The 22,133-nt window shown below is 48.9% G+C and overlaps 3 protein-coding genes across 7 annotated transcripts; 2 read left to right on the top strand and 1 right to left on the bottom strand.

The window, feature by feature from the left end:
• Positions 1-524: 524 nt before the first annotated feature.
• On the bottom strand, positions 525-8,364 carry LOC122366996. 2 transcript variants are annotated; one of them, XM_043339733.1, is made up of 10 exons: positions 8,158-8,364; positions 7,442-7,522; positions 6,928-7,074; positions 6,262-6,383; positions 5,258-5,530; positions 4,236-4,585; positions 3,932-4,110; positions 3,181-3,437; positions 2,329-2,487; positions 525-1,706 (listed from the first exon to the last, which is right to left on the bottom strand). In XM_043339733.1, exons 1-9 carry the CDS (start codon positions 8,254-8,256, stop codon positions 2,334-2,336), a joined length of 1,662 nt encoding a protein of 553 aa, XP_043195668.1. In that variant the 5' UTR covers positions 8,257-8,364; the 3' UTR covers positions 525-1,706; positions 2,329-2,333. The 2 variants fall into 2 exon arrangements, with proteins under 2 accessions (XP_043195668.1, XP_043195674.1); XM_043339739.1 differs by having other exon boundaries at positions 6,968-7,074; positions 8,158-8,353.
• A 1,185-nt stretch (positions 8,365-9,549) lies between these two features.
• On the top strand, positions 9,550-15,047 carry LOC122366985 (eukaryotic translation initiation factor 3 subunit M-like). Its single transcript, XM_043339723.1, has 7 exons — positions 9,550-9,921; positions 10,924-11,100; positions 11,397-11,579; positions 12,481-12,602; positions 13,629-13,894; positions 14,190-14,333; positions 14,726-15,047. Exons 1-7 carry the CDS (start codon positions 9,853-9,855, stop codon positions 14,941-14,943), a joined length of 1,179 nt encoding a protein of 392 aa, XP_043195658.1. The 5' UTR covers positions 9,550-9,852; the 3' UTR covers positions 14,944-15,047.
• A 539-nt stretch (positions 15,048-15,586) lies between these two features.
• LOC122367097 (POC1 centriolar protein homolog A-like) lies at positions 15,587-21,842 on the top strand. Of its 4 annotated transcripts, none has more exons than XM_043339901.1 (7): positions 15,587-15,766; positions 17,033-17,211; positions 17,435-17,546; positions 17,944-18,119; positions 18,442-18,688; positions 20,268-20,480; positions 20,798-21,842. In XM_043339901.1, exons 2-7 carry the CDS (start codon positions 17,042-17,044, stop codon positions 21,143-21,145), a joined length of 1,266 nt encoding a protein of 421 aa, XP_043195836.1. In that variant the 5' UTR covers positions 15,587-15,766; positions 17,033-17,041; the 3' UTR covers positions 21,146-21,842. The 4 variants fall into 4 exon arrangements, with proteins under 4 accessions (XP_043195836.1, XP_043195844.1, XP_043195852.1 ...); XM_043339909.1 differs by having other exon boundaries at positions 15,633-15,713; XM_043339917.1 differs by having other exon boundaries at positions 15,634-15,663.
• The last annotated feature ends 291 nt before the right edge of the window (positions 21,843-22,133 follow it).

The raw sequence follows: 22,133 nt of genomic DNA, 5'->3' as shown, positions 1-22,133 counted from the left end.
TCTGTGGAATTCTCCCCCTGGCGACAAATGTGGGGAAATGAGCATAAATGTGTAAGTCCCTAGAAACTAATTCGTCCCAAGAAGTCCTCCACTACATTAGTGATGCAAGTTTGACTGGGGTATATTAGAGATGCAAATTACATGAAAAGATGTTATATTTTATGTTAAGATTGAGAAACCGTGCTTATAGTGGAAGGTATGTTAATGATGCAAACATATTAGCGAACTGGGAGTGGTCACTGGTCACCTGCTAATTTTGCGTCATTCCGCTAACGCTAGTTGAGCCAGTTATTGCTTGAAGCGTCATAACTTCGGTATAACTATACATCATTATTTGTTGGCTATTAACTGAGATCTGATTTCTTTATCTTTTAAAGAAGACTTAATATAAGAGAGATGGTAGCATCGTCTTGGTGTCATATCTGATCAAAGCGGCCATCCTCCAATGTCCCAACTTACCCCGCGGCGGGGGGTCAGTTGGGCCAGGGCCTAAGGCAAGTTGGTACACTAGGAAAAACAGTTTATCTAAACACATTTTTATTCATGTTTCACATGAACAATCATCGCTAATCCATGCGGGCATTAACGACAAAACACAAACGTTTGCAGTACTCCTGCGGCAAACAAAAAGGCACACACAACGACACTAGAAGAGAATATTTTCACAGCAAGAAAATCACTTTTGGTACCTGAAACACATTTGTAGCGATTATTAACAGCACTTACCTCAGCACGCGCCGACACCACGTTGACAAACAGACGGCGTTACTGTGCATGTACAAAATAAGTTTGAACGCCAACTGTCGAGAAGTATTGGAAATATCCCTTCCGTCCCAACTTACCCCCCCCCTGGCACCAACTTGCCCCGGTCACCCCCACTTCACCTCTACCACTCAGCGCCCCAGGGGGCGGTTCTGGTCAACACAGGTGGCCAGGCTGTGGGGCGCCGCCGACCGCCTGGCGGAGGCTGCCACGTAGCCGTGCTCCCCGGTGCGCGCGGAGCGGCACGGCCGTCCAGCGGGCCAGCGAGCGCGACCCCGCACGTTGGTGCTGGTGCGACGGGCAGTGCTGGTCGGCTGGACCGGAATCTGGGTGGCGTTCCGCCGGCAGCCCTGCGCACCCCCAAACTGGTGCAGAGCGGACTGGCGGCCAGCAGTGGGCAGCTGGCCCCACCTCTGCTGGAAGGCAGCGGCAGCCCTCTCCCAGGTGTCGTCCTGGACGACTGCCTCGCACATGAAGGCTGCCCACTCCTGGATGAACGCCACGGTTTGGCGTGTCCGGTCATCTGAGCGTCGCTGCTCAGCTCCACTGACAGCCGCCGCCGCAGCGGCGGGGTCCTCGAAGTCCATTGCGTCGTCGTCGTACTCCTCGGGACCAGGCGACGGCTGGGGCTGCGCGACTCCGGGGGCGCTGGCGGGCGTGGGGCCAGGAGGTGACGAGGTGGACGGCTCGGCGACCAGAGGGTCGAACCAGTTGCCTGGCAGCTGCTGGCTGGTCCCCATGGCGATGTCCATCAAGGCCCTCCGCGTCTCCTTTGTCGCCGTCGCCTCCGGCACAGCGCCAGTCTGCTGCCGCACGGCTCGGAGGTGTTTGCAGCCGCCAGTCCGCCGGTTCATCCTGCAGGTGCAGGCGCCGACGTTCAGGTCCACCAGGTAGGTGATGCCGACCGACGTCAGCGACTTCACCTGATAGGTGAACTCCGTCACCTGTGGGAGGGGCAACACATAAAATCCTGTAAAATTCGTATGTACAGTCTGTCTTAAAAGTACCGCGCAAAGTGACGGTGGATCCATCAAGCCTTACTGAAGAAAGGCCTGCTTTACTTTGAAAGTCACCGAACCAATTGACCTGGGGAATGGACGAGAATATCAATTGCTTTGATGACTCAAATTGAGCAGGCCCTTCCTCGGTCAGGCTTGATGGATCCACCGTTGCTTTTTCGCGGACTTTTAAGACAGACTGTACAACATAAACTGACGGACGGTTACTTGTACGAAAATCCGAACCTGTTCATTCGCCCCAGTACTGTCAGCTTGGCCTTTTAAAACAGACCCCCAAAGGGAAAAAAGAAGAAACAAGAAAAAAAAAACGCGAAACGAGTCACGAGATGTGGCACACAGCGCCAACACCACGCGGCCCTACAGTGGCACAGCGGTACAGTGACAGACTCTTGTGTGTGAATGCACAGCCATTTGGTTTATTGGTGCTTAGGGGCGCGCCGATTGCATTGGTCACTTTGCACAGCCATGTGGCAGTACGGGTGGGACCAGCATTGGAAAACGAGCTGTCTTATGTGACCTTAATCAGTTCTCGTGTCATGCAAAATACCTGCGTCACAGTGCCCGTTTCTTGGCTGGTGCCGCCGCGGACCGGCGCAGTGCCGCCCGCTGCCGGCCGTTGGTCACGTCGCACGCCCTCCTGGCGTAGTGCTTGCTGAGCTGGACCGTGGCGGAATCAAACAGCTGCAGCAGGTTGAACGCCCGAGTCCTGGAAAAACAGCGCGTGTCAAGCGAATATTTCAACAATTTCTTTGCAGCTATAATTAACGGTAGACTGCCAGCGTATGGACACAATAAGGCTTTCAGAAGAGCAACCAAAAGCACAACTAACAATTTCACAACCTACCCGAAATGCGAAAGTTTGTTTTTCTTCCACATGTAGGGTTAACAGAAATGTAAAACCGTGATATTCACAAGTTAATCCGTGTTAATCCATGAAAGTCACAAGTTAGTAATTAACGTCTTTGACGAAGGGATGTATGGTCCAATTCCGTTTCGGGGGCTTCAGGCTCTGAACTTTGGCAGACACTGGGGAGAATTGCACAGTCCTAGGGATTTTGATGGTGTTTTCGAGAACATTTTACCGGCTCACTCTCAGCCCTCCGACCTATATTGAAAGGAAAAACTACTCCCCTGCTTTGGCTTTTTTCCAATTATTTGTCTTTATTAATTGGAATTTGTCTGTAACTGCAACTTTGACATTTCTTCAACATTTGCCACTTTTGGGCAACCTTACAACTTGAAATATTTTAAAATAGTAATGAATCTATTGCAATACCTCCGGTCACCGAAACAGTTTTACAATCAACTTTAGTTAAAAGACAGGTTTGTCTATGAACGCCAGGTTAACTGTTTTATTTATTGAACCGCAATTAGGTGAAACATATGAATAAAGACTGACCTGTAGAGGACGGAGTCTTTGAGGACTCTGAAGGCGGACTCCACGATGTTGTTCGTGTTGTGTCCCCGGGTGGGGACATCCGTGCGGAGGCACAGCGCCCACTCTTGACGGCGGGCAGCGAAACCCTGCAGGTACTGGTCCAGCAGTGGGTAGCGCTCGCCCCACTCGGTAGCCACCAGCTCCATCGTCGTCGCTATCTCCGCCTCATTGTTGGCGTACACGAGCTGCTTGGCTAGTGCCATGATAGCCTGCCTGTGCTGGAAGAAAATGCACAATTTAACTGGTATCCGAGTGTGGGAGGCGGGAGGGGTGAAGGGTGAAGGGTGAAGGTAAATGTAAATATACGGGGTGTTTGAGATGAAATTAATCAAACTCATTTACGTTCTTTTACAGCCTTTAGACCAGTATCACTGCATGTCTATTCCTGACTGCCAGCCTATGTCTGTCTATGCCTGACTGCCTGCCTCTGCCTGCCTCTGCCCAGCTGTCTGCCTGCCTCTCTCTCTCTCTCTCTCTCTCTCTCTCTCTCTCTCTCTCTCTCTCTCTCTCTCTCTCTCTCTCTCTCTCTCTCTCTCTCTCTCTCTCTCTCTCTCTCTCTCTCCCTCCCTCTCTCTATGTCTCTGTCTCTTTCTGTGCCTCCCTCTCTCCCTCTCCCTCTCTCTCTCTCTCTCTCGCTTTCTCTCTGTGTTTCTCAAAAAGGGGTAATTAGACAAAAATGAACGGAAATTCATTCCCAGTAGAAACTACTCACTTGCTTGTCGATGCCATGTTTGCCGTTGTGAAGCCATCGCCAGACGGCCTGCAGCACGTGAAACGTGCACAGCAGGAGCCGCGCCTCAGGCCACACCGCCGACAGCGCGTTCCGCTCGGCCTGACAGTCGTCCGTCATGAAGCACAGAGGGCCGCGCCTTCCACGCCCGCCAAAGGCGCCTGTCAAAGAAGCATTCTCGGTCAAACACGATATTGGATTTTATACACCAATGCACAACTGACTGGACAATTCAGAGTTTAGCCGCCAGATATGGGAATTCATGGCAAATGTAGGTATATCGTACCGTCTGGTAAAATCCCGACGAGCAGCCGGAAGGCTTTGTCCACCACGGCCTCGGTCTCCGAGGTGGAGACGATGACACCGAGAGGCAGACCACCGGCCGGGCTCCAGCACATCAGCAGGAAGACGCGCTGGCCGTGCCGGTTCATCCCTCCTGAGGCGTCGACGAAGACCACCTCTCCCGCGTCGGGGAGCGTGTGGACGCGCTCCATCAGCGGCGTCACCGCCGCGATCACCGTCTCGCCGTCCTCGACTGAGACCGCCGTGCGGACGTCCTTCATGTGGCGGATGAGGTCCATGGTCTCCTCCTGGGTCGAGGCTGGGTAACGCTCCCGACAGTGCTTGTAGTACAGGCTGAAAACACATTGCATTGTCAATTGACTTCCAGCTGCAAGTGGTGGTCAGTTTCATTTTGTGATAAAATACCGATTGCATAACAGTGTACTTATGGTTAAGCTTCAGCTGTCCCACTTGTTCCTGATTCGTCCCAATCAAAATATAGCTTACCCCTCAGCGCATTGAATTACACAAATCCAAGGTGAAAATAATGTTAACCTGCGCTGGGCCGGAAGGGGGGCGTCTAGACGCCATTCCCCTTCAGGTTTTTCACGAATAGCAGGAAAACGGAAATGACCCTGACACATAGGCGTACGTAATATGATTATCGATAGCTTTTACTAAACCAGAGTGCATTTATCGCAGCGTAAAATGTTGCGAGTTTTTAGCACAACACAATTCATAGATAACAGTAGAACTGGATGTGACACGAAAACAGGCAGATTGCAATAGGGGACCCAAAAATTGTCAATGGCCAGATCAGTCTCGGATCGCAACCACATATCCCAGACATGCGGCCTTCTTTTCTGAGTAGCCCTATCATCTCTGCTCCGTGTAACGATCAATTGCATCTCATATATGAGAATCATGTGTAACTTTATAGGGAAAGTCTAATTATTTCAGATACTGTCCCTACAGACTTGCTAACTTGTGGCAGTGTGGCTTTGCATCAAGCTGTTAAAAACTTACTAGTAGACGGCCATCCTATCTGGGACAATGGCTCGGTCTGCGGCCACCGACGGGTAGGCGCTCCCATGCTTCTCCTGAAGCTGTAGTTTCAGGGTCTCCAGCGCCGTGGAGGGCGAGTGGTGGTGCTGGAACAGCTCCATCAGCCGGGCCTTCGTCAGCTCAGAGACGCGTCGATGTCTCAGAGCGGCAGCGTTGTCCACGGCGTGGTTGTGGGGCTTCTTGTTACATGTCACCCGTAGCTCGTAAGCCGCGCATGGGTCTGTAGACCTATTCCTGGAAAGGGAGGATTCGTCAACAAATATAAAAAACACGAGACGATGGTGTTATTCAGAAGAAATTCCGCTCCTTCCACGCACTTTTATAAGGTACCAGCAAGAAACCTTTTGAGGCAAGGAACGAGCGAGGTGAAATGTTTCGGATTATCACCGTTTTTAGTTTTCTGAGCCAAGATTGGCACAACTAAGAAAGATAGCGACTTGAAATCTTTTCGGCAGCGAACTCCTTCATCAAATATGTAGTTTTTTTTTTCAATTGCGGTTGATCGTTTGATCAACTAAGGCGTTTGTAAAAAGCAGGGCTGCGGAGTCGGAGTCGGAGTCGGTCGGAGTCAACAGTTTTGGTCGGAGTCGGAGTCGATCTTTTTTCTTGGCCAGAGTCGATAAGATTTTACCGACTCCGGCCATGTAGTCCGAAAATCGCCTTTCATCAAGTGAAATTGTTGTCTGGTGAAAGCAAAATGGCAATTATCCCGATGATCCAAAGTGGTCAGACAACAAAATCGACCTACGATTTTGATCAGCCTTTTCTTTTCTCCCGAAGTTCACGTCTCTGCACTGGTTCGGTGAACCAAAGGGCCAAATAAATGCTTTCCAGAACTAATAGGTCGGAGTCGGAGTCAGAGTCGATTTTGTGAGGCCGGAGTCGGAGTCGGAGTTGGCTAAAGCTGGGTCGACTCCGCAGCCCTGGTAAAAGGTGCCAATGACAAAAGACGGTGAGAAACTTGCCGTTTTGGAATGTTGGCGACAGTCACTTTCAGGCGCAGGGGGCACCCGGTGTCCTTGGCGGATTGGTTTTTCCTCGGACGACTCGGCTTTTCTGGGACGTCGTGGTGACAACGAAGCCTGGCCTGAAAAAAAATTGACAACATTAACAAAAGTGATGAAATCAATTGCCACTCATTAGTCCGTCATTTAAATGAGGATGAAAGTTTCTCGATTTAAAAACGTTACCTTTTTAACTGACCCTGATCATGGTGTTTCATTAACCCGCACCTTCCTGCGATATAAAAGAGTCAAAGTTACTGGGTGCAGTGGCGCACCCAGGGAGGAGTCAGGGGGACAAAGGGGTCAGCTGACCCTCCCGAAATCTAGCGGGCCCGCTGGTAGGTGCCCGTCCAGTCCTCCGAGACACCCGGTATGACGGCTGGATGACTGGTCCTCAGTACGCGGCATCAAGCTGGGGATTCATGCAGCGAGCCCAGGCCGCCGGGCCCTCTGTCAGTAGACCCCGACAGGCTTTCATACGGCGGGTCTTTGCTGAACCCTCAGGAGGCTCTGCACCAGCAGAATTTTCCATTGGCGGGCACAGGTCGAGTGCTCGGGCAAAAGTACCCCCCTGCCGAGCTTTACACGGCGAGCCCAAACTGGTATTTCATAAACTAAAGCTCTCACCCAGTACACCACCCTTTGGCCATTCGACATGGAGTCGTACGTCGTCAGGGGGATGTTGGCGGCCTCTTGGTACAGCTGAATCCACTGCAGGGCCGATTCCTTTGACGCCGGACATCGGTAGGCCACAGTGGTGCCCTCCATCAACTCCTGAAACGAAATAATGCAAGGTCTCACTGGGGTATTCTTGTCTGGGACCAATGCACGATCGTATTACCGTAATAGTCAGCTATAATGCAGATGACAAATACTTAGTGACAAGACGCGTTATATTCAAATACAGATCACCGCACACACCACTCATACCAATAATATTGTCATTCACAATTGATAAAACTTTGTTACCGAAGCCTGTGGGGAAAGTTGATAGTTCCATTTTAAAAATGGAAGTTTTCATTTATAAAATGATTGCAACATGGCTCAAACCAATTACATATAATATGTGTTACTGCAAATTGAAATTGCCATCATCAGCAATTGCTATTGCTTTAAGCAAATTGCTATATTTGATGCTCACCGGTTCCAGGTCAGGAATCATATCAAGCTTCTCGCACAAGATGTACTTGGCATCAGCCTTCCAGATTACTTGGAAGTGATCCTGTTGGAAGAAGGAATGTTCCATAAAGTTGGTGGCGGACTTGTACCTATTCAATATTTAATATCAATATAGTAACAATGGTTACACGACTCATAATCTTCACTTACAGCATTTTTTTTAAATTATGTAAAGATTATAATTCTGCTGGTGATACCTATAGCCATGTGGGTAAATGTCAAGTTTAAGTCCTAAGCAGATTTCATGGATAATTTTTTTTCATATTCTTACATTATTTGGCCGATACACATGGAGGTCCCCGCTTCAAAATTAGTTAATTTTGAATTTAGTGTTTCCGACCATTATTTGACATCCTGAATCCAAAAATGATACTTATATGTCTCGTAACTAAAAGAAAAACATAATCAAACCTGAACTAACCTTACCTTTTCACCTATAACCTACCAATCTACTACCTACAAACCTACAATGCAACCTAAAACTTACAACCTAACGTAACCTAAAACATAATTTTTTTGCTGTTACAGATTTGTATCAACAGCGTCACAGTTATAGTTAGGACCTAAAGTTGACATATACCTGTATTTCTTGCGCCCTAACCCACAACAACAGCAACAACAACTGTATTTCTTGCAAAGAACATGCACCTAAAATGGAAATACTTATTAATCACCAACCTTTTCCAGCATCTTGAAGCATATATAGGCCTCCGCAATAAACGAGCAAACATGAGACACGAAAAAGGCGCTTTGGATTAAAAGGCGCGCCAGTGGCATCGGAAGAGCTGCCAGATCGGCTGAAATCCCTAGCGCGATTTCGCTTTTTTCCAAGGTGCCTAGAATTCCTCTAGGAATGGCTGAGCCCTATGGTGAATTCAAAATACGCCCCCGGTGTGATATACACAAAATCTACTACGTAGTGTAAATCACACCCGGGTGAGGAATACACAGAGAGGGCAGCTGTGTGTATATCTCACCACGATGTGACGTCATAGCAACGCTGAACGTCCATTGGTCAGAGCAGTGACTCTGCTCGCCCATTGGTCAGATCAGACTAAGCACTACGAATATTCCGGCGGGATTCCGGGCGTCCTCTCTCTCGGAATCAGCTGACCGCTTGGCCTAGTGGTGAAGGTGCTTGCACCATGACACGAATGTTGCGGGTTCGAGTCCCGTAGGTGCGGGCGCTTTTTCCCGCATTTTCGCTTTTCCTTGGTAGCGGTGGGTTCGCTGCCGACCGACAAGTTTAAAAGCACCAATACAATATGGAAAGCGACGTCTGAATGCTCGTGGCGAAGCGGTGCAGTGCCGAAGGCAATGCCTTAGGAGAGATTACAGGCAATGGTAAGTCAAATATTTTTAGGTTAAGTGGTTGTGTATCTGGCTTCAGGCCGAAGGCCTGAAGCCTGATGCACAACCACTTAACCTAAAAATATTTGACTTACCATTGCTTGCAATCTCTTCATGCGAGTACCTTCTTCCTCATCCACGGGTAGGCAAAAATCAGTAGGTCAGGTTAGGTTAGGTTAGGTTAGGTTAGGTTAGGTCAGGTCAGGTCTAAGGTTTGGTTAAGTGTCTTGTTACCGTGCCTACTGTGTAAATCTCACCCAGGTGCTGCGTGGTTTGACACCCAGGTGTGATTTACCCACTACCGAGCACACAGTGTATATCACACCCTGGTGAGATTTACACATTGGCTAGGCCTACTGTGTAAATCACACCCAGGTGCTGCGTGGTTTGACACCCAGGTGTGATTTACACACTAGGAGCACATTGTGTATATCACACCACGGTGTGATTTACGCATTTGCCGGGCCTACTGTGTAAATCACACCCAGGTGCTGCGTGGTCTGACACCCGGGTGTGATTTACACACTAGGAGCACATTGTGTATATTACACCCCGGTGTGATTTACGCATTGCCGGCCCACTGTGTAAATCACACTCCGCGTGGTGTGATATACACAGGAGTAGTGTATTGTGTAAATCACACCCGGGTGAGGTTTACACTACAGTGCGATGCATTATGTAAATCTCACCGTGGTGTGATATACACGCGTCCCACAGCTTAGATTTCGAAGTAAGCATTTAGTCTCACCCCGCAGTACTTTCTGATTGGTACAATCAATGACGTCATAGGTTTTTAATTTGAAAGGCTGAGGTTGGGCTGAGGCTCCATGTTTTAGTCTAACATATTCGTAACCTTGACAAAATCGGCCTTTCGTCGCGTGGTGCGCGTGGGGCGGCTGTTCGTGTGTGGATTTGTGTGACAGTTATAGGTGTTATCCTCTATTAAATGTTTTATTTATTGGTACGGTTGATTCACAGTCCATACAGTATCACTTTGACTTACGTTGTTTAAACGTCAAGCGCATGATGGCGGCCACAAACGTGGAAACCAACCAGCTTCTCGCCTTCATCAAGATTGAACTCACGGATCAGGTAACATTTGATAATATAATGGTTATTAGCGTAGTTTGTATGTTGACTGTCTTACGTCAGCTCACCTTGTCAACTCACCTTGCTGGATTCTTTCTAACCATCGGTCAGCAAGGAAAAGGCTTGATGGATCAGGATGGAAGGACGGGAGGAACCGTCAACCGTGCAATTCTGAATTCATATGGCGTGCCAGTTGTCCATCTCAGAACACAGCCATGACATGCAGTATTTGTCTAACTACTGCCATTGTGAACGCCATGCACGCAACTTGAAATTCATGACTGAGTTGAGTAATTTGAATCAGCACTAAAGTAAGTGCCTTTGCAATGGGTATGGACATTTGAAGCTCCAATTACAAACATTAAATCATTGTGGTTTTCCTGATCCTTGCACTGATTTGTGAAGTTTGCCTTGGCTTAGAATGATAATGACACATTTTGCAATTTGCATTCAAACTTTTTTTGTTGGAGACAAAGTATAATTGCTTGAAAGTAGAAGCTGTGCTTGTATGCTGCTTACTTACCATATGCTCATGTAGATGTCATAAATGGAAAGTTCCTGTAACTCTAAAAATTAATTTATGTTGCCTGCTTCATAAGTTGTGAGAGGGGCTCCTTGAAAGTGAAGAGAAGCCCAATGTACAGCATGTTGTCATGTTGTTGTCTTGTTAAGTTCAGATTTGGGACAGAAGAAAATGAGTTGTCAGAGTCCAATGATATCAACTGTACAGTAAAATATTCTGATTTATTTTTCCTGTTACTTGGTTCCTAGCTTCCTTTTGGAGCTGTCCAATACTGTTCCAATTCCATTATTGCTCTGTCCATTTAGACAGAGACTAGTTACTTATTAAATATTTAACCCATCCCATTTTAAGGCATTTAATCTATCTACATCCCATCCTATCTCAAGAAAGGAAGTTAAGATATGGGCACAATACAGCAGCAGCAGCCTTATTGCTGGTGTGCCCCATAGCGCCAAATCATCATCATCACCATCCCATTTCAGGCATTGGAGCTGCAGCAGTACCTCAAGTCGAAGGGTGCAGACATAGCCGCAGAATCATCGGGTGACCTGCACCAGGACCTGTCACTCATCATCAAGGCCTGCGATGTGTGCTTCGCCTCCTCTGCTGCAGCCGATGTCGAGGCCGTCCTGAATAGCATTGTTTCTATGATTATTCTGGTGAGTTTTTTTTTTACAAACTAGGCACACTGCTGCAATACATTCATTGGTATCAGTCATGATTATATTGTATGAGAAGGCTCATGCAAATTAGTTACATGCCTTCCATTATCACATGTTGGAATAAGTATGTTCCACATGTTCATAAACCAGCCAATGCTCTGTGTAAATTGATCCATGACAAAACTTTTAGTGCTGATAATAGCAAAAGGAGGGCATGCTGGAACTTTGATGCATTTATAACTCATGTTTTCTATTTTCACCAGGGATCTTCACTATTTACCCCTGTGTTTCAGGAAACTGTAAATGACAACAACAAGCTCATCATAGAGTTTTGTGAGAAGATGTCAACAGCAACAGCATTCCAGGAAGTGTGCCTCAAAGTTCTTAACCTGTTGTTCAACAGTCTCAAAACATCATCACCAGTGAAGTATGATGTCTACTACAGCCTTGTCTCCCTGGCTGGAAAAGTTGACCAGGTGGGTCTTTGTTTCTTAACTGATTTCATGCTCACAGTAGGATAAGTTTATGAACCCAGTGAAATGTTTTAGGACGACCAATTCAGAGGTAAGCTTGGCCAGAGTCACTGTTCTCGACCCGATCCACCACCGCCCGTGAATACCGGCGCCGTTTGGGCTCGCCGGCCGGCTGCTCATGGGGCGGTAACTGCCTTAGAAAGCGCCAATCACTGTCAACTCAGTGTGCGGAACACGTCTAGTGAAGTGGCAACAAAGCACAATGCCGCCGTAACGTTACAGCGGAAGGGTGTGACATTGAGGTCGTCAGAAGGGGGTGGGGGCGGGGAATGAGGGGGTAATTCAGAATCCAGTCCAGGCTTCTCATATTAAATTGCTGATCGGTGAATATTGTTTCACTTCATTCGTCGTTCAACCTTAGGTATTTAAAAAACTCAAACAAAGGACCAGAAGGCTAAGGAGCTTTTTTCGAATATTGTATTCGTTCACGCCTTACGGGCGCAACTGCAGTCACTAATGCCTTTCGTTGAGGGGTGCAAATGCCAAATGGTATTGGGTCCGTATTCGTTCACGGGTTCTTGGGCTATCCCTAAAACCTAGGCGAGTCGCGCCATTATGGATCGTTCTGCAAGTCGGACGGCTTCCCTTGACCACGGCAGTAACGCCATCGCAAGTTACGTCCGGATTGTGACTGGCTTTTCTTCCCAGTTCCCTCCCTCACCCCGCTAGATTTGACCGCTTGTCAAGCATCAGTCAGTGAGTACTTTCGGCGACTCAAACTTTTCCGCTCCGCCGTGGCTGGGACAGCTGGCGCCCCACCCTCGGAGAGATGCTGTGCGTTAATTATACCCGACCATGGACTGTCTGTGACGGTCCTGAACCTGTGGCGTTGATTACCCGACAGCTGGACAGCGTGTTCACGACGATCCCGGCCATGGAGGCGGCGCTGGGCTCCAGTCTCACCACCAGCCAGAAACAGAAGCTGCTGCGGCTCATCTTCCGCGAGCTGCTCAACAACAAACACAGGTGAGCTGATTAACAACAAACATAGGCGAGCTGCCCGACAACAGGCACAGGCAAGCTGCTCAACAATAACCACAGGTGAATTGCTGAGTGCTCAACATCAAACACGTGAGCTGCCCAACAACAAACACAGGCGAGTTGCCCAACAACAAACACAGGCGAGCTGCCCAACAACAAACACAGGCGAACTGCCCAACAACAAACACAGGCGAGCTGCCCAACAACAAACACAGGCTACCTGCTCAACATCAAGCAGGTGAGCTGCTGCTCAGCAGTAAAGTCCCGAACCGTCAGTCTGACAGACGGTCGGTCAGATCGACTGCCTGCTCCACTGCAATGGCGGTCAGGGCTGGCGAATATCCGGCCAGGGGTATAGCCGTGTTAGAAGTCGCGCACAGAACCTACTGCTGTGGCCGTTTACCCAACCCACTGCTGAGACATCGTATCCTCAGCTCTCTTGATATGCTGCTGACGCCCGATGTCCCCATTCTGGCCTACCACTGACGGGTTGCGGACAAAAATACGTTTAACAACTGTTCGTTTGGCATGTGGACCTACGTCAGGAAAAGAACGTAGAACCAAAGAACAAAATGCATTTGTACGCAAGATATACTTTTGTCCTTACCGGCTTTATTGCCTACATAGGTACTTCTTGACAATTCGAGCATTTGCATGCGTATTTTTGTTCTACGTACTTTTGCAATGCGTTCTTTTGTCCGCAAATCGCCAACTGACATCCCACGCTCTGCCTTGACCTGTTTTTTTTTTGCCTTGACCTGCCTTGACCTGGTGACACCCGGTACCAGCGTTACGTCCTCGTGACCTGCCGCTGACCAGTGTTTCCTCTATTGAACAGGCCCCTGGTATTCTACCTCGGCCCTCCTGACCAGTCCATATCAATGCTCTCAACCATGATGATCTTGTTAAAGATGACAAGCTTTATCTTTATCTTGGCCTGTTGCTGACGCCCGTGTCCCTCTCTGGAATCTTGATCTGCCGCTGACGCGCCGCACCCTCCCCTGTCCCCAGTGACGCTGCGGCTGTGGTGATGATCGACCTCCTGCGCACCTACTCGGAGGAGACGGCGTCCGAGGCGCGTGAGGAGGCGCAGCGCTGCGTGCTGGCCGCCCTGGCCGACCCGGACACCTTCCTTCTGGACCACCTGCTCAGCCTGACGCCGGTCAGGTCGCTGGAGGGCACGCCCGTCTACGAGCTGCTAAACATCTTCATCAGCCAGGGGTTCGCCGAGTACCAGGCGTTCTACGCCAAGCACAAGGACCTGGTGGAGTCCTGGGGTGAGTGTGGGGTGGAACCCGGCTAATGGAAGCCGTCGCAATAGGTATATTGCTGTCAACAGTCTGTTGTATATTGCTTGGGTGTGTGCAACTGCTTCCTAAATGGTAGGTATGAGTAGTGGATGGGACAAAACCACCGCGTCTTAATGTGGTTACTGGTTATGAGAGTCGATAAATGCAGCATAGCGAATGTGGTTTGCGGTTGATGAGAGTTATATATTATTCCTGATGCGTGTCTACGTTTTCTACTATGTGCGTTCGGTTTTGACATGGTGCTACGCTCTGTTCCGTCCAGGACTGAGCCACCAGGCCAACGAGAATAAGATGCGGCAGCTGACGTTCACGCAGCTGGCCCAGGCGCACCCGGACATGTCGTTCGCCATGATCCAGAAGGAGCTCTGGATTCCCGAGGAGGATGTCGAGGAGTTCATCATCGAAGGTGGGTCCGGCTCGTGGCCTAGAGCCGTTGCCAGTGAAACGGCGCGCGACGCAGTCGCTGCCGGGTAGTGGACTTGTGCGGCGGTGAAAGCGTACCGTTAAACATCCTACTGCGGTGACCTTATACAGCTGATCCGTCTTTATATTTTATTGCTAAATTGCTAACTACTACCAAATTAACCACATCTAGAAAAGCTTGTGGAAAGCCGTGTGGCAAGTACACTTTAGTCGCCTCGAAGTTGTGAGAAATTTCTGACAGTTTAACGCCGTTAACGTTCGCATTTTATCCACGTTGAAGGACACCGTAACCACTGTCATTGTTATGTCATTGTTACCGTCACCCTCGGTCCTACATAGCTGACGTCGTGCGCCGCCCGGTCTGCCTCGTTTCAGTGCTGCGGACTCGTCTGGTGCGCGGCCGGATGGACCAGGCGGCGCGCAAGGTGCACATCTCGTCGACCATGCACCGCACGTTCGACCGCCGCCAGTGGCAGCAGCTGAGGGACGTGCTCACCGCCTGGAAGACCAACGTGGCCGCCACCCGCGAGAGCATGCAGTCCGTGGTCACCGCCCAGCTGGAGATGGCCACCCAGCTCGGCGCCGCCTCGTAATCGGTGGCCGGGCTACGAACCAAGTGTAACGAAATTCGTAATGGGGTGCCGGCCTCGGTGGAGGGCGCGCCTCACGGACGCGGAATACACTCTGTTTCTGAGGATGGTTGGCTTTTTGTCCTGTGTGGTCGTGATGTGCATGGGGGAGATGATTTGGTAATACTGTCAGAGAACGTTTTTTGCGTTTTTAATTGAAGCCACATTCAGTCAGGATGGGAACAAGCCACAAGGGAACGGAAGCATCTATGAACGGGGAGATGAATATTCAGTGATGAAGGCGATTGATGATTTGTTTTGATTTCTTCATGAGAATATAAGCAACATTTTGAAATATGGAAACATAAATTTCCTCATATGCACTGGTATTTCCGTAAATATGCTAATGCTTTCGAAACCAAACACTGCTAAACTTTAACGAACGATAATAGAATATAACTGATGACCTTCATTTGACGTCATCAAAAAGCCATATAAACCCATCATTTTCATTTGTTTTACTCGTTTTATTAACTGATACTCTTCAGAAAATACTCCAAAAGTTTACAGTAAACTGTTTTTATAAGTGAAAATTTTAAAAATAAAACAGGAATGTTATTTTATGTAATTTCTGGTTGCAATTCTGAAAAATCAATGACGTCATATTATTATCCAACTGGAACTTGCCACTTGATCGGTCTTGAAGCGCGCTCATTACAAACAACAAACTGGTTTTTGGCGCAGGTTCTTGTCGCTGTGGATGATTTATTTGTTGATTATTTTAATTTCAAAGGGTAAAGTGGCTCAAAATACGAATCTCTTTGTTACTGCTGGGTAGCATCAAACAGTAAGTATCTCTGTTGCCTTATTTTGTTATTATCATTCAAATTCAGGTGCACGAAAACTTAAAAGCACATCATTTTCAAGAAACGTTGCAGATACGCTCATCATTAATGCTGTGGTCCTTTCGGTCCTTTCCGTCCTTTCTATGAACATGCTTTTTATGATATTTTTTGAGGATTAAGTTTTGGTTACCCACAAACACCCGGCCATTCCTACGACTGCTCTCACCAATTATTATATCAATAATATACAGCCTTCATGTTGCAGTTGCTGTGTGGTGGCTATTTTTTCAAAACTAAGAATAACTCCAGGGCTATGGTACCAGTTGATCTGGACTCATAACCAGCAGACTTGTGATGCTCCACTCTTTGGTCTGGCATATTATTAAACAAATCATCATACACCCAAGGCTTTTCACGGGCGCAAACTGCAGAGTGTGGTCTGCGCAGCCGGCGCCCGGCGTGGGGGTAGGGCCGGTAGGGGATGGGTAGGCGGTTATAACATCACAGCTGTGTGCGGTGGACGTCCCCTGTGGCCGGTCCCGACTGAATCATTTAATTCTCATTTAATTCACTCATTTTAATTTAATTCACGCTGTGTGCGGTAACGGAAGGATGACGTAGGGACGCAGTGGGCGGAGCTTAGAGTCTGCTTAGAGTCTGCGGAGTCGTCTAAAGCATGGCTGCGGAGTCGGAGTTGGAGTTGGAGTCGGTGGGAGTCGACAGTTCTGCCTAGTCGGAGTCGGAGTTGCCAAAATATCACCGACTCTGACTCCGGAGTCGGAGTTAACGCTGCATAGCTCAACGTCATGCACTGCACCTGTTTGAATGACGAAAGTGCGCTCGAAATTAGATTTTGTCGAAAAAAGGCCATTTTGCTGACGAACGTTTTCAGCAAATGAAGCAGGAGACGGTGGTTTACCCAGAACCTGCTTTTTAATTCTACATGCTATTTTTTATGTATATTTGCAACGCAAAGCCTTGGAACGCACGAGGGATCATTTCAGCCAAGATAAAACATCTCCATGAGTCCTTACCTATGAACTCCAATATCATGATATGGATTTTAATAGAATCGTCCGGAGTCGGAGTCGGAGTCGATTTTTGAAGCCGGAGTCGGCGTCGGACTCACCCTAAAATCCATCACTTTTAGGTGTTCCTTCAGTTCAGGTGCTCTTCTAACCTGAAGCCAAACTGAGTTATGCCAATGTGAAGGGGATACTGGTCACTTGGTGTGTCATGACTGACTCATTTGCATGTTTATCTTACAGATTGCCAAAATGAGTAATACATGTGTGGAAGAGGACCCAGTCCTGGAGAGGAACTTCCATGGCCACAGAGACACAGTGACAGCGGTGGACTTCCATCCGAGCACATGCCAGGTGGTCTCGTCCAGCCTGGATGCCTCGATTATGCTCTGGAACTATGAGCAGCAGCAGAGGGCATTCAGGTCAGTAGTGTGTTTGAAGCTGAACTACCACGATGTTATCCATCAATGCTAAACCATCTTTTGCCTTATTTTGTATTTCACATCTTGAAAATCAGAGTCCCATATGGTTAATAATATCCCATATTCCCATAGAGTCATGGCCCATATGGTCCTGATTATGTCCTGACTAAAATTGTTTTGGATGTGTGTCATATGTTTTCACTAACATTGACTTTTCCACCAGACTGATGGGTCACAAGGAGCCGGTGCTCGACGTGCAGTTCTCGCCGTCGGGACAGCTGATCGCCTCCGGCTCCCGAGACCGCACCATCCGTCTGTGGGTGCCGGCCATCAAGGTGAGGACCCGCTCGCTGGGACGTGTCACGCAGGTCGAGGCCGTCTCCCTTCCCTGTTGTGATTAATTTTGTTGCGGGTCTATGTGGTGCCTATGTGCTGCCCTCTACTGTGGCATCTCTCATGTACCAATTACCGGTCCCATGCATTCGTCTGGACATGTGCCGCATGTGCGCTGCTCCCACACTGTGAGTGTGACCATCTCTAATGTTTTGATTACTGCGCCTGCACATTCCTGCGCTGTAACGCCCGCCTGCCTCTGAATGTGTCCTGCTGCCCGCCCGTACTCGCTACTTTACTGCGGTACTCGTCCGCCTCTGTCAGTCACGTTTCCCGTTCGCATCTGGATATAAAACGGTACCACTGTCCGGTTTGTAACCGATCCGCGGCCGCCGGCAGGGTGAGTCTGAGACGTTCAAGGCGCACATGGGCACCGTGCGGAGTGTACACTTTTCTCCGGACGGCCAGCAGCTGGTGACCGGCTCCGACGACAAGGCCATCAAACTGTGGGTGGTGAACCGGCACAAGTTTCAGTTCTCGCTCACCGAACACAAGAATTGGGTCCGATGTGTCCGGTGAGTGTTGTTCCCCTGTCTTCTTGTAAGCATTTGTAGAATGCTGTCTCTGCATACAAGGAAATTATGGTTTAGGAGTGAGGAAACGGTTTTGTCTCGCTACATATTTTGCGACCTAATCAGCGACTATACATCCGACATTTGTGTAACCCTTAGCAGCGGTATAACATTAAATACAATGGCTGAGAGCTTCAGTCCTCGCTCTCATTCCTCTGACGTTTGTGTCGGTTTACGGTCATATTTCTGTAACGATCCCCGTGTCAGTCCACCGTGATATTCTCTCCTCTGAGTCTCTGACGTTCCCCCTATCGCTCCCCGGCAGGTTTTCGCCGGACGGCCGTCTGCTGGCCTCCGCCTCTGACGACCGCACCGTGCGCGTCTGGGACACGCGCACCCAGTGCTGCGTGCACACGTTCCACGAGGCCAAGGGCTTCTCGCACCACGTGGCCTTCCACCCGGATGGCATGTGTGTGGCCGCCGCTGGCTCCGACAACGCCGTCAAGGTGTACGACGTGCGCTCGCGCAGCCTGCTGCAGCACTACGCCATGCACTCGGCGCCAGTCAATAAGGTCAGTTATCGCAGTCCGCACTACCGGCACCCGTCAATAAGGTTAGTTACCACAGACTGCTGCAGCACTACGCCATGCACTCGGCACGTCCCGTGAATAAGGTCGGTTATCGCAGTCTGCTGTGGCAGTACTACCGGCAACTATGAATGAGGTCAGTGATCGTAGTCGATCGAGCGAATAATCAACCGAGCAGATCCAGTATCACGATGGATGTGACTGAAGGGTGGCGGTGCTGATGGAAAAGAGTAAGGTCGGAGCCCGTACGGTGAACGGGGTTATATTTTTGTTGTTAACTTACGTTCAAATGTTCTAAATTTGCTCCGTTCAAATTCGTTCAATGTTCTTAATGTACTACGTTCTAATGTGATATCCAAGGCAGAGCTTGTTGCGCAGGCTCTGACCTCACACCCGATTGTGGATTCCGTGTACACAACAAAATTGGGCGGATCACTGATCACTGATCACTTTAGCACGGGGGATGTGGAATGGCCACTTCGATTATCTCGAAAATTGAGATAGAAAGACGAGCAGAAACTCTAACTTATAAGCATTAGAACACTATTCTCAAAGTTTGATGATGAAAGATGTAAAGACGAAAGATGAAATTAATAGGAATTTGTGAAATTATAATCCTCACTCCGAATGAAATTAATAATATTTCACTCCTAAAGATGAAATTTGTGAGTTACCAACTAATGGCGAAAATATCCGACGACGGACTTCCTAAACTTAAGAGTTAGATGGTTGCGAACAAAACGTTCAATAGTTAGTCGATATCTTTTTCGTATTATGCCGATTGAAGACATCCGTTTGATCAGGTGAAAGTAATAAAAGCGGCTCTATTTCTCAGAAAACTTGCCGAACCTGTTCCAGCCCTCTCACCGACTTCATCTTGGCTGTAAAACGATCACTGTCACTGACTGCAGGCCATATTTCTGTCAGAAGCAGATCGCGTGAGATGAAGTCTGCTCGAAACAGACTCTCACCGCCGTGACCGGTCGGGTCACAAGACAGACATTCCCACCGAGCTGCCTGGACACTGGGCAGGCTAAAATCTGTCGGGTTTGTAGATTGCCTCATGATACACTCACAGTGCAGTTCCCCAACCGTTAAAGAGACAGGGAAATGAGGTATCACGGTACCTGTTTCTTCATACAGGTGCACTGATAATTAACTCTCGAGGCGGACGCAGTTAGGCGTATTTAAACCTCTCTCTAGTCGCTCTAGTCGATAGAATTTTGCCCTTTTTCATTTTCTTGTATTCCGATCAATACTTTATTTTATCGATTCTACTGCAATATATTTTCATTTACTAAATTTTACATCTTTTGGGAGTGACGATTCCTTTTTTTGCATTACCTATCACTTTAAATTGTCAACCATTGTTTGGCTATAAAATATTAGAGAAGTACGCACCAAACAGCGTATTTCTACATATAATATATTGCAAGCTGCAAATTGTCGCTGAACTGCATCCCAAGCCGAACTCTCCCTTTCTCCCTTTCTGTTCTCTTCAACTCATCATTACCAGCGGAGCCTGTACCAGCACCGCTGAGCCGAGCGTCCCGCCGTCTCACAGGTCTCCTTCCACCCGTCTGGAAACTTCCTCCTGTCTGCCTCGCACGACGGCACTCTGCGCGTGTTTGACCTGCTCGAGGGCCGGCCGTACTACACTCTACACGGCCACCGCGGGCCCGTGACGGCTGCAGCGTTCGCGCGAGACGGACACCACTTTGCCTCGGGTGGAACGGATGAGCAACTGTTTGTGTGGCGCACCAACTTCGACCGAGAGGTGAGGTCACAGGGAACGGAGGACCACCGGCCGGGGGACGGGACTGATGTGTCCCTAGACATTAATTTTACATATTTGTAATAGGAGCGATAAGAGCACGGACTTGGGATTTTTACATGAATTATTTGCATCCCGTTTTAGTGTGATAGCTTAACATCGTTTACAATCAGCCTTCGTGTGCAATTTTCCCTCAAAATATTGCAATATTATCGTGGTTCTGTCACTTGGGACCTGATATCCGGCCCGGTCATGGCCGACTTTGAGCACCCCTCGTCAGTCACGCCGGCCCAGTTGTGACCGCTCGCTCCTCCGGTCAGATGACGGCCTCCAGTAGCGGTAACGTGATCCCCAAGCTGGAGACGGGCACCGAGAGTCGCCGGCCGGACGTCGACTGCTCGCAGCTGGCCGATGAGCGACGCGACGAGGAGCTGCCTCCCGAGTCGGAGAGCGACACGACGGGCCCGCCGGCGGCGCGCGGTGGACGACTCAGCGCCGGCGCCGGTGCTGGCGGTGCCAGTGGTGGCGGTGAGATGGCAGAGATCAGGTCGATGGTCTCCGGTCTGATGCAGCAGATGGAGCTGGTCACACAGACCGTGCTGCTGATGGAGGAGCGACTCAAACTGGCCGAGGATAAGCTCTGTGAGGTGGACGGACGGAAGGAGTAGCTCGGCGTCACCGTCCGTCACCCCGTCCGTTTCTGCGCGCCGTCTGTCCTGACCAGCCGGCTGGCCATTTGTCACTGGTGCCTGGGGGTATCTAATATTGTGCCCAACTGCCCACTCAGACTGCAGCATATCGAGATAACTGATGGCATCCGGAGTTGGGCTCAAAAGTTCATCTGATTGCAACAGCTGACTTTCGAAGCCAGGCTGTAGCCACGGCCGGGCTTCGGCTCAACCGGACGACAGAGGACGCTCTCAGTCGAGCATAATATGTATGAATATCGTAACGTGTCGCGACACTGAGCGAACATGTGTCCACGAAAGGTGTCAATCGCTATGTGAGATTCTCGGCAGTCGGCATAATGCTCGTTTCGTGACGGCATTGTTTTGATGGTGTCATGATTTGTCTTACATTTCATTGTTTTAATATTTCAGCATGAAAATTGCGGTTAGGTAATGGTGAATCAATGTCTTCCTTCATCTTTCTTCCTCGCCCATTTAGAATAGTTTCATTGCGATTGTTTTCTTGCTTCGCTTCTGTCTCCACTTAACGTTTATTATCGTGTATATAGCTGTTTCCATGACCGATATGGCATTCCATGAATTTGAACGGACATGTCTCGTATGTCGCATTCACTGACGTTTCATGGAAACTCGGGACCACTAAACAGACTAAATACATGTGCGTTGGATCTGCTTATCTTTCCTTGGGTTTGTTTTGATGAGAGTATCTGAAGTGGATGCATGACACTCATAACGCGAATATACGCAGTATCATCGTCGCACACATCAACACCATCCTTCGTTTGACATGACTGCGTTCAGTCATATTTGGTCTGGGATCTCCCCACCCACTTTAATATCGAGTGCTTTTCTGCTGTTTTCAGGAACGTTAACCTAGCTATTCGGCTGAATGAACTCGAATAATGACCATGCGCATTGTTCAGCCGCAGCATTTTCGTCATCCAATGCCATAGTCGGTCGGACCAAC

The sequence above is a fragment of the Amphibalanus amphitrite genome, unplaced genomic scaffold, assembly GCF_019059575.1.
Source record: "Amphibalanus amphitrite isolate SeventyFive unplaced genomic scaffold, NRLGWU_Aamphi_draft 000030F_arrow, whole genome shotgun sequence".
Classification (NCBI taxonomy): Eukaryota; Metazoa; Arthropoda; class Thecostraca; order Balanomorpha; family Balanidae; genus Amphibalanus; species Amphibalanus amphitrite.
The sequence above is the reverse complement of the archived record's forward strand: the minus strand, read 5'-3'. Positions and strand labels throughout refer to the sequence as shown.